Source organism: Nerophis lumbriciformis, linkage group LG12, assembly GCF_033978685.3.
Source record: "Nerophis lumbriciformis linkage group LG12, RoL_Nlum_v2.1, whole genome shotgun sequence".
Classification (NCBI taxonomy): Eukaryota; Metazoa; Chordata; class Actinopteri; order Syngnathiformes; family Syngnathidae; genus Nerophis; species Nerophis lumbriciformis.
In genome coordinates, this window is record NC_084559.2 from 32,241,357 (window position 1) to 32,253,611 (window position 12,255).

Here is a 12,255-nt window from a genome sequence, read left to right on the forward strand (position 1 = left end):
AAAATTATGTGATCGCCATTGCCGATCATTGCCTTTTAATACCGATCCCCTCTGGCTGACAATGTATTTATTTTTATTTTTAGTTCCCTAGCTGACAGTGTGGAGCTGATCACTTAAGCTGACTATAATCAGCAAATAAACATTTTGTAGTATTTTAAGTAGGATTATCAAGTATCATTACATCAATAACAAGTGTAATATCAGCATATGAGTATTACTAAAAATGATAAGTTTGATATTTTTATTTTCTCAAAATATTTTGTTGTTGTTGTTTTTGTTAATGAACTTCGGGAATAATTCCCCGGACACAGGAAGACTTTGAGGGCAAAAACCAAAGGATTTGCTGGTAACCATAAAGTCGTTTTTGCTGTTGTTTAGTTATTGTGTGATATTGACTTTGTTTTGCTACAACAGTTATACAAAATACAGTAATCCTTCATTTATCGCTGTTAATTGGTTCCAGACATGACCACGATAAATGACATTTCCGCAAAGTAGGAATCATTAATTATAAATATAATATTTTCATTGCTAGGGCATTAAAAAATGTTAACTACCTCCTAAATAAAAACATGTCAACAATTAGAGAGCCCTCTAGACATGAAATACCACCCTTTAGTCACCTTTATGCTATCTTATTGCAAAATAGTCACACTGCCTGAGGCTAAATCAATCAGTGGCCACAATACTGATCAACACTTTCTGATTGGTTTGGTCTCATCCAGTGGCCAATCCTATTGTATTATTGACATTTTTAGTTCATTTAGTCATTTGTATTCTTGAAAAGGTTTAATTTTGGTCGATGTTGTAGAATATGCTTAAAAAAAAACATGCTTTGTGGTGAAGCCGCAATATTTGAAACGAGGGACGACTGTATAAGCGAATAGGGAACTAGTTTAAATATTGTGTTGATATTTTTAGACTGTCAATAGCACTCGCCAATGTCATCGTAAATATATTGAAAAATGTACAATTAATACATGTGATCGGTATTGGTATCAGTCGATCTCAGTCGTGGATGATCGGTATACGAATCGGCAGCATAAAACCCTGATCGGAACATCCCTAGTTTTAAGTAATCAGGTAATTATTTTCAATCAGGAAAATTTTTTGCTTTAGCTGTTGTTATTAAAAAAAATATACACACACATAGATCTCTTATTACCGTATTTTTTGGACTATTAGGCGCACTTAAAATCCTTTCATTTTCTCAAAAATCAACAGTGTTCATACATTCAGGTTGTGCTTACCGACTTCAAAGCAATGTTATTTGGTATATGGTGTAATGATAAGTGTGACCAGTAGATGGCAGTCACACATAGGAGATACGTGTGGCCTGTTCAATAAATGACTCTAGCAAATACCGGTAAGCAAGCAACACCAAAACTTGGAAGTTTCATTGAGAATGGAGAACAATACACACGGCGTCTAAAAATCTGTCAAAATGTTTTAGTACGACTTTGGTAAGATACGAAGCCCCACCGAATGATGGAACGCAGAGCATTACGGCTATCCTAGTCAGACGTTTACAAAACACAGGATACGTTGTAAAATTCCTTTGTGCTGGCACATACTTGAGAGTGGAATGGTGGATGGGTGCTTTACAATTGGACGCATCATCAGTAGTGTGCCCCTGGGTCACACTACTAGATACTGGTGCGGTTGAGATGTTTTTTCCACCTTTCCTTACTTGCACTCCGAAGCGTTCTGATAATAAATCATAATATGACCCATTTAATGCGCCTTGTGTGTGAAAATTTATATATGCACCTTATTGCTTTTTTATCCTGCACTACCATGAGCTAATGCAACGAAATTTCGTTCTTATCTGTACTGTAAAGTTCAAATTTGAATGACAATAAAAAGGAAGTCTAAGTCTAAGTCTAAAATAGACTCGTTCATCAACACTGTGCCTTATAGTTCGGTGCGCCTTTTGGTCCCAAAAATACGGTACTTGAATTCCCTATCGTAGAATGTGTTCATTTTTCAAAACACAGCAGACAACACACATGTCAAAGATGGTAAATAATATATTAGAGCTATTTGTAAGGCTTTCTCATTTGCCGGACGCTACGGTACAACTTCTGTTTCCTTCTGTGCCTCGCAAAGCACGTTTCTTCATTACGCTCCAGCTACAGTCAGTATCATTTATTCAAGAAAGTCCTCCACCGTTTGTGGCTCAATCCCACATCCGGCCCTCCCGTTGTTGGTACACAATGGTGAAATGGTGACAGCAGTGGTGGTTGAAGACTACTTGGGGTTGTGACATGACACAATTGTGCCGTCTCTGAAGCCACTTTAGTGCCCTTAACCGCAGAGAACGAGGATTGACGACGCGGGTCGAGACCTTTTGTCCCTCATTTCAATAATGTCATTATCACTCAGTCCTGGGAGCAAGAGCTCGAGTGAGGGATTTGCCCTGAGCTGTGGGAGGAGGCCCGGCCCGTCATCTCCTGCCCCCACTGGCGGTGGCTGGACTCCTGCAGGCCTCGGCCCGTCGTCTCAATCGGCAGCGCACAGGAGGCGATGGCGGCGAGCAGGCAGCAGCAGCAGTACACCGAGAGCGCCAAATACACTGAAGACTCCAACAACACCTGCGCGATAGTGAAATGAATTATATCATGTGCAATGTTCTTATATGATTGGAAGTAGCATGTATTTGTATTTGGTCACAGAATCCTTTAGAGCAGGGGTCACCAACGCGGTGCCCGCGGGCACCAGGTAGCCCGTAAGGACCAGATGAGTAGCCCGCTGGCCTGTTCTAAAAATAGCTCAAATAGCAGCACTTACCAGTGAGCTGCCTCTATTTTTTAAATTGTATTTATTTACTATTTAATCGCTTTGCTCGACATTTTTAATTCTAAGAGAGACAGAACTCAAATAGAATTTGAAAATCCAAGAAAATATTTTAAAGACTTGGTCTTCACTAACTGACAAAGAAACAGATAACAGATTTGGTGTCCAGTTCAAAGTGTGACATGATTTATTTAAAAATTTGAGAGTTGACTTTTGTATTTTACATGAGTTATTATTTGTACAAACATGGTGCAAAGTAATTCATGATTTGTTAAAAAATGTGAGTGGCTAGCTAGTTAAAATGGGATATTGTGATTTCACAAGACTGTCTTAGAAGTGATCATTTGAAAATGTTCAATTTGAAAAATGTGCACTTAGAGAAAATATAAAAATAAAGTCTTGCATATTGATATTTATCTGTTTGTATATATATTTATTGTGAGAAATCATTAAGATGATCAGTGTTTCCACAAATATAAATATAATTAATTATTAATAATAACATAGAGTTAAAGGTAAATTGAGCAAATTGGCTATTTCTGGCAATTTATTTAAGTGTGTATCAAACTGGTAGCCCCTGCGATGAGGTGGCGACTCTTCCAGGGTGTACCCCGCCTTCCGCCCAATTGTAGCTGAGATAGGCTCCAGCACCCCCCGAGACCCCAAAGGGAATAAGCGGTAGAAAATTGATGGATGGAAACTGGTAGCCCTTCGCATTAATCAGTACCCAAGAAGTAGCTCTTGGTTTCAAAAAGGTTGGTGACCCCAGCTTTAGAGGATTTATTTAGGATTATTCTACTAAGGTCAACAGTGCACATGTCCAGCACAAGGACATTGGGGAATTTAAAAGACAGCGGCAGTTGGATTTTAGGAGGAAGTGCAAACACAATAACGACATTTGGTAAGAGCCCCTCGGTAGGAGTAGAGGTCAGTGCTTGAAGGTCAACCGACTCCATTGAGCAAAGTGACAACGCCCAGGTGTTGTCTGCATTTATACAAACAAACTTGAGTATTGTCCAAACTTCCCGGCCCCAAGGCTAGAGTTACAAAGAGTGGGGGTCTTTAGGTAAATGGTATTTAAGGATAGTTGTCCGAGAGGACATCCGAAGAGATTCGGCCCATTCCTTCCCCGGGAAACTGCAGTTCCTGTCTGAGGCTTGCTGAAACAAATAAAGCTTTTTGTTTGACGATTCCACATTGCCGTCTCCTTGGCTCATCACCCATCACACGACCATCAAAATACAACATTAGCAAAGGTGGAAAAATGCTCATTTTGTGTATCACCTTGTTAACATTTGACAGTTGTTACCTGGGCAACAAAAGGTGTGATGAAGGCACCAACTCTGGCCATTCCACTGCTCGTCCCCAATCCTAAAGCCCGGGTTGCAGTTGGATACACCTGTAGAGTATCAGAATTATTGCTTTGGGTTGGATTAGTCTATTCCAGGGGTGCCCATTACGTTGATCGCGGTGGGGGTGTCTGTCGATCGCCAGCCAGGCATTAAAACAATAGACCTAAAAATTAGCGATCAACAATCTTCACCGAGACGTCACTTTCCTCACTTGATTGAAATTCGCGGCACGCGAGGGTCTTGTGTGAGGACGTTCGACGAGCTCATTATTAAGAAAAAATGACCGACAGGAAGGCGAGAAACACTTTTTATTTCAACAGACTCTCAAAACTCTAAAGACAGACTGCACAGTTCCTGTCTTCACAATAAAAGCGCTGCTTCATCCTTCCTTGTGCTAACAAAATAAGAGTATCATAAAGCTGGCGTGCACAAGCTAGCAAATTACAAAGTAAAGTGTATAAAAACGAATATGGAAGCTGGACAAATAAGATGCCAAAAACCAACCACTTTCATGTGGTATTGGACAGAAAGGAGGACTTTTTTTCTCCTCCATTTGAAAATGCGGACGTTATCAGCACTACTGTCTGATTCCAATCAATGCAAGTCATCAGAATCAGGTAATACACCAACTCATATTCTTGTCTTCATGAAAGAAAGGAATCTAAATGTATTAAACATGCTTGTATTATCATTAAACACCTTTAACTTGTTAACAAAAACATATATTTCATAAATAGATAAATATAAATTATTAGGGATGTCCGATAATGGCTTTTTGCCGATATCCGATATTGTCTAACTCTTTAATTACCGATACCGATATCAACCGATACCGATATCAACCGATATATGCAGTCGTGGATTTAACACATTATTATGCCTAATTTGGAAAACCAGGTATGGTGAAGATAAGGTACTTTAAAAAAAAAAAAAAAAAAAAAAGATAAATAAATTAAAAACATTTTCTTGTAATTAATGAAAATGAGTAAAATTAACTGTTAAAGGTTAGTACTATTAGTGGACCAGCACCACGCACAATCATGTATGCTTACGGACTGTATCCCTTGCAGACTGTATTGATATATAGTGATATATAATTTAGGAACCAGAATATTAATACCAGAAAGAAACAACCCTTTTGTGTGAATGAGTGTAAATAGGGGAGGGAGGTTTTTTGAGTTGGTGCACTAATTGTAAGTGTATCTTGTGTTTTTTATGTTGATTTAATTAAAAAAAATTAAAATAAAAAACCGATACCGATAATAAAAAAAAAAACGATACCGATAATTTCTGATATTACATTTTAACGCATTTATTGGCCGATAATATCGGTAGGCCGATATTTTCGGACATCTCTATAAATTATATATATGCATAAGGTAGATCCCCTCAACTTGGTCAATTGAAAAGTAGCTCGCCTGCAGAAAAAGTGTGGGCACCCCTGGTTTATTCCTATGGTGAGAAGGTAAACACTGTAAGGAACCTCTGGGGTGTACACATAGGCAGCTTGGAAACCTCCAGCGATGAAAGCTCTGGCGATGAATATCAGCACCGTCATGGAAGTTCTTGAAGAAAATAGGAAGAGCGGCCATACTGTATGACTGACACAATTTCATTTTAAATCATTTGTAGCGTTTTACCTCCCCACACAACCATAGAGAGGAATGATGCATAGAGAAAAGACCAGGAAACACAGGGCCATGGTCTTCCTTCTTCCTAAGCGATCGATCGCCCACAAAGTCACCAATAATCCTGTGGAACACAACCATAAAATATTTAACATAATATGTTACAGTTGAAAAATAATAGGCCATATTTACTGCCTTTCTATCTATGATGTAGTCAAAGCAAAAAAATGCAGTATTCCAATTTATCACCTGGGAATTCCGATAAGGTTGTCCATAACAGGTCTTTGTAGTCGTCACTGTTCAGATATTTGCACTCCAAGCTGCACCGCAGCTCCATCTTATTACCTTTGGACACTAGAGAGAAATATAAAACACTACAGCTGTAAAATAATAGCTGTACTCCCTGTATCCTCATACTCATTACTCTCATATTTAGAGATGTCCGATAATATCGGCCTGCCGATATTATCGGCCGATAAATGCTTTAAAATGTAATATCGGAAATTATCAGTATCTGGTTTTTTTATTATCGGTATGGTTTTTTTTTTATTTTATTTTATTTTTTATTAAATCAACATAAAAACACAAGATACACTTACAATTAGTGCACCAACCCAAAAAAACTCCCTCCCCCATTTACACTCATTCACACAAAAGGGTTGTTTCTTTCTGGTATTAATATTCTGGTTCCTACATTATATATCAATATATATCAATACAGTCTGCAAGGGATACAGTCCGTAAGCACACATGATTGTGTGTGCTGCTGGTCCACTAATAGTACTAACCTTTAACAATTAATTTTACTCATTTTCATTAATTACCAGTTTCTATGTAACTGTTTTTATATTGTTTTACTTTCTTTTTTATTCAAGAAAATGTTTTTAATTTATTTATCTTATTTTATTTTATTAATATTTTTAAAAAAGGACCTTATCTTCACCATACCTGGTTGTCCAAATTAGGCATAATAATGTGTTAATTCCACGACTGTATACATCAGTATCGGCTGATATCGGTATCGGTTGATATCGGTATCGGTAATTAAAGAGTTGGACAATTTCGGAATATCGGATATCGGCAAAAAGCCATTATCGGACATCCCTATTCATTACTTAATCAATTACCAGCACATATAAAGACAAAGGTATCTGTTCATTTGAATTGCGTTATGAACTCAGGCACAGTCAAGTTGGAACAGAAATTGGCCTTTCCCTAACTGTTCCCACAAAGGATTGTTGATGTAAGATGAAGAATTTAAAGTGTGTTGGGGGTGGAGGGTAACTGGAGGTCGAACCCAACCCTTAATTGTATTTAAATTGATTAAGAGGTATGGCGTGTATCCAGAGGCTGCTCGTGCAAAAGCCCGAAATTCATTGAGAATGTCTCTCAAATTACAATTGGAAGTAGAATGGCAACTCCAATCTGAATTGAAGGTAGTAGTATTGGCAGATTTAGTTTATTATAGAATTATGCTTTAAAGTACTGTATATTCCTACAAGACTGTTTTACACATTTTGTTTTTAATTTTTTCATATTGTTGATGTAGATTCCCACATCGGCTGTACAGATTTACTTTACAAAAGAGAAGTGTGGGATACTTCTCTCTTATTTGTATTTGACTATATTAAATGGATTTATGTTGGTGCAGCCGGGCCGGAGCAGGAGGGGATGGAAAGAGAAAAAAAGGAAGACAGAGGGGGAAATTGTGGGGACAAGAGGGGCATAAGACAAAGAGACAACAACAACAACAACTGAACAACATCAGCAAATAGGATATGTACAAATATGATAGTAAAAGTGATAGCAAAGAAGCAGTTAGTGAAATAAATATTAATAATACAGATATGACAATGAGCATCATTACAATACAAATGGAGCAATACAAATACCAATAGAAATAGCACTATTGATAATGAATAATAATAATTACTTCTATGTTACCTACCTTTCGTTGTTTATAATGTCTATTTTCTGCTGGATCTACTCTATTTTATGCTGCCCTTTTTTTTTGCTGCAGCTGTTACATATTCTGTAATATTGTACATGGTGTCATGACGCGGAGTCGAACCCACGTTTCCTCTGCAGCTGCAGGCACCTCTCTTAACCCCTCTGCTGGCAGCACACTCAGACAAGCCTCTGCTCGCGCTGAGCACAACACGCCCACACAGCAACAAGCCTGCAAACAATTAATTATCAGCGCACCTGGACTTGACGAGGGGGAGCAGCATAAAGACCAGCGGACCCGAGGAACCTTTGCCAGAACGTCGCTAACCTTCCAGTAAGCATCACGTCTGGCATTCCTTTCCCAGTGATTTCCTCGTCCTTGTTTTGCTCTATCTCTCCGTGTTTCCCCCTGGTTCATGCCCTTTTGTATTTTCCACAGTGACTCCCCTGTCCTCCGTGATCGTGCCTTGTCACTCGACACCCATCCGGATTCCTGACTGCCCTCCACGATCCACGACCTCCCTGCTCGGACCCAGACCACGCTGCCCTGCTGTTGCCCACGACCACTTGCCTGTCCACGAACTGCCTCTTCGCCTTGCCCCCTTGGATAACGACGAAAGATACAATCAACATTTACAGACAACAACCCTTGGTAACATTTACATTATTAATTTTACACATAGTCAGCACTCACTCACTTTGAGTAGCATACACACGCCACGTATTCATCAAAGGTTTCAAATAAACCTAGTAACCGCAGTCCTGTCCTGGATGTCGCCTCCTTCCCTTCTCTGATACACAACACATGGTAATTGTGATTTGTTTTATATTGTATATATTATATAAAAATATAATATAATAATATATCAGTATATATTATATACTGTTTGTATAATATGTGACTATTACATATATGTTATATTTTATATTGCTACTATGGCACATTTTTAATCTACTTTATACCTTTTTTTTTATGCCCTCATTTTGTGCCCTTGTGTGCATTATCATTTCCATCCTTATCCTTTATAACTTTGTAACTGAGCTACTGTGTGGAACAATTTCCCTTGCGGATCAAAAAAGTTTGTCTAGGTCTAACATGCTGTACGGTGGAGTCAATCGTATTCCAATTCTTAATAGGAATTGAAATTCCATGTTCGGAATTGTCCACAAGCCAAAATAAACATGGAGTAGTAACTTGCCTCCACATGCACCTCCCTCCTGAAAGAGCTCGGTGGTGAGCAACACCAGGCCGTAGTACGAGAAGGCGTTTGCGAACCTAAGGAGACACAACATGTCTATAAAGTGTTAGAACCATAAATAAATGACATGATCAGTCCCACTATTTACCAAATGAACCACAGCAGGACTGTAGTCCAGCGAATGTGCGATGAGAACAAGTCTCGGATCTTCCCACGCTCCTCCTGGTACAAAACAGAGAGTACTTACAGGTCGTAACATAAATGGCAGCTAATCAGAGACGGATTTACTTGTTTTGCAGCAATAAGTTTTCCCAAAGGCATGGGCACTCCATTCTCCATGGCGATCCGCTTTAAAGTAGCCAGAGCCTTATCGTGATTCCCCGTCAGCACGTCGTATCGAGCACTCTCGGGTAGCCACTGGGCGAAAAAAGACTCATCAGTTGACAGTGTTGTTATAATGACTCAGCTTGAAGTACTCACAAAACATAGGACGGAAAAGATTAACAAGGGGATGGTAGAGAGAGCGAGCAGCCATCGCCAGCCCAGAGAGGGCATCACTAGGATGGCAAGAAGAACTTCAAACACTGTGCCCACTGCCCAAAATATCTGTAAGGCAAGGTGATAAGAGTTTGAGAGTTCTGTACTGGTCAAGGTAAGCGTCAGGTGATGACAGTACAAACCTCAATTAACAATATACACGTTGCTCTGGACTTCATGGGGAGGAATTCCGCATACAATGTCACCCTATTGAATACAGAGACAATTACCTGTTTAGCGTAGTTTGATTTGGAATTAGTATGATCGCGTAGATGAGCGGTACTCACGACTGCGGAGCTCCACCGATGCCAAAGCCCACCAGGGCCCGTAGGACGAGGATCCAGCCATAGATGGGTGCAAAAGCACTCATCAGACCGTAGAAAATGGTCCACAACACACTCATTGTCAGACCCTGTTTGTCAAAAAACAGAAAGAAAGAAAAAAAATATTTGGAGAAAAAGGTGTAATTACAATGCCAATTAGCATATTGGAAAGGTTTGAAAATGGTGTTTATCGAGTGCAATGTATTAGTCTGAACTCTTTAAATAACATGGCTCTTGCTAATGTATCATACTAAACAATCAAGATAAATGGCAGGTCACTAACATCAGGAACACACATTTTTGACACCCACTGCAGAAATTATTAATTCAAAAAATATTATTAGTAATGCAGCTGAAATAGGCTCCAGCACCCCCCGTGACCCCAAAAGGGACAAGCAGTAGAAAATGGATGGATGGGATATTATTATGATAAAAATATTACAAGGATATTTTTAACCTAAATAGTATTTGTTTATTTTATTTGAAAATGATCCTTATTGGCTGATGGCAAGGCAGTCAGCTTGTCTGATCGGGGTCCACACAAAACATTATATATTACGAAACTGTTTAAAACATTGAAAAACACATTTTAAAATGTTTTAATGAGACTACAAGATTGTACATGAGAGCACATTGTAATCCATAACTATCAATATATGCATAATATATGTTTAAAAAAACGGTTCAATTACATCAAGCGACATGAAGAATCAACACTGGTACAAAATAATACAAATTAATTTAGTTTAATGTTATTGCCTCAACTGAGGTCATTTGCATTCCAGTAAATACCTTTGCACTCTTTGTTTAAAGGCTGATTTAACTTTTATTAGACGGATATCAAGTGGTAAATTATTACAATAAGCCATAGCTACTGTATATACATTACTGCTTTTTTCCATTGAGTTTATCTTTGAAGTAGGTATCACAACATGACTGTTAACAGCATATCTTGTATTGTAATTATGGGGTGGTCAAAAAAAATAAATTTCAATTCAAATTGCAATTTTTTAAAATTATGATTCTAAATCAATTCATGATTTTGAAATAATAAAAAAAAGTTTTTTTAATAATCAATTTTTGGATTAAAAACAAACAACTATTATTGATAGTATTATTATTAATAGCAATTATTTTAGTATTGTATTTGTATGTCTTCTCAATAGCTTTGTAAATTTATATCCGAATCATTTTTGTTTTATTGGATTTGGGGTTTCTCTACTTTTTTGTATAGATTGATTACAATTCTGTGATTTTTGTAAATAAAATTAAAATAATTTAAAATAACTATTTAGTCCAAAACTGCACTTATACTTTGTACGTCAGCAGTCAAGAGGAGATTTTGTAACCTTTTGAAAAGGTTTTACTATAATTGATATACCCAACAATATATCACAGCAATTGTGTTGAATCGAGAATCGATTCTGAATCAAATCGTCAACCGAAGGATTGGAATCGAATTGTGAGGTGCCCTGAGGGTTTCTCCTCTGTCAGGCTTGTCCCTGACAGTTTGACTGTGTTTTAGTTTTTTCTCTGAGTTTGTCTTAGTTTTCTGTCCAGCACTTTTATTTTGTCTTTATTTCCTACTTGTCTCCCTGAGTGCTGTGTCCCCTCAGCTGTGGCTGATTGGCACCTGGCCACACCTGGTGTCAATCAGCCAGCTGCTATTTAGACCTGCCCTACCCTCCAGTCGCTGCTGGATCATTGTCATCACTACCTGATTGTCATTGCCGATGTCATTGTAGTGTCTACCTGTCCTTGTCGCTGTCGTCATAGCGGTAAGCTGTTCCTTATAGCTATTTACGGTTGGTTTCTCCTAGCTTCTTGTTTTCCTGTTAGCCAGATCCTGTTAGCCGTTTGCTATTTCCAGTTTTTCTGTTTTCTGGTTCCTGTTTCCATTTTGCCTGTTCCTAGTTTGTGTTTTTACTTTATTTCGAACATTAAATCATGTTTTCCCGTATAACGCCTTCCGCCTTCTCTGCATCTTGGGGTTCGCGTCCTACAAACTCTGACATAATGATCCAGCCAAATTCGAACCTCGCAGACATGTCCATGGCGGAGAGGATGAACAAGGCTTTGGAATTAATGGATAAATTAAAGAAAAGTTCGGCCTCATTCCAAGCCCTCTCCCACCCACCCCTGTCGTCTGTGGGCCTATCTGGTGATGTCTGGGATCCGTCCCTTGAGGGGGGGGCTATGAGTGGCTGTGCAGCTAGGGAGGCACAGCTACTTCTCGCCCCAGTGGGTCTGCAAAAGACAACACCATCATTTCCGGTGGGCCGGCAGACGCCACCATCATCTCCGGTGGGTCTGCAACCTACGGCGCCACCATGCACTCCGGTGGGCCGGCAGACGCCACCATGCAGTCCGGTGGGCCGGCAGACGCCACCATGCAGTCCGGTGGGCCGGCAGACGCCACCATGCAGTCCGGTGGGCCGGCAGACGCCACCATGCAGTCCGGTGGGCCGGCAGA

The 12,255-nt window shown here is 39.2% G+C and overlaps 1 protein-coding gene across 1 annotated transcript in view; it reads right to left on the reverse strand.

The window, feature by feature from the left end:
* Positions 1 to 12,255, reverse strand: part of svopa (SV2 related protein a) — a 25,660-nt gene continuing 13,405 nt past the window's right edge. Inside the window, exons 6-16 of the mRNA XM_061986368.1 lie at positions 9,747 to 9,871; positions 9,603 to 9,666; positions 9,403 to 9,528; positions 9,211 to 9,339; positions 9,071 to 9,144; positions 8,923 to 8,999; positions 6,026 to 6,130; positions 5,789 to 5,900; positions 5,632 to 5,713; positions 4,106 to 4,195; positions 1 to 2,594 (exon numbers count right to left, since the gene is read on the reverse strand). Coding sequence (XP_061842352.1) covers positions 2,382 to 2,594; positions 4,106 to 4,195; positions 5,632 to 5,713; positions 5,789 to 5,900; positions 6,026 to 6,130; positions 8,923 to 8,999; positions 9,071 to 9,144; positions 9,211 to 9,339; positions 9,403 to 9,528; positions 9,603 to 9,666; positions 9,747 to 9,871 — 1,197 coding nt within the window. The 3' untranslated portion in view covers positions 1 to 2,381. The remainder of the gene's footprint in view (positions 2,595 to 4,105; positions 4,196 to 5,631; positions 5,714 to 5,788; positions 5,901 to 6,025; positions 6,131 to 8,922; positions 9,000 to 9,070; positions 9,145 to 9,210; positions 9,340 to 9,402; positions 9,529 to 9,602; positions 9,667 to 9,746; positions 9,872 to 12,255) is intronic.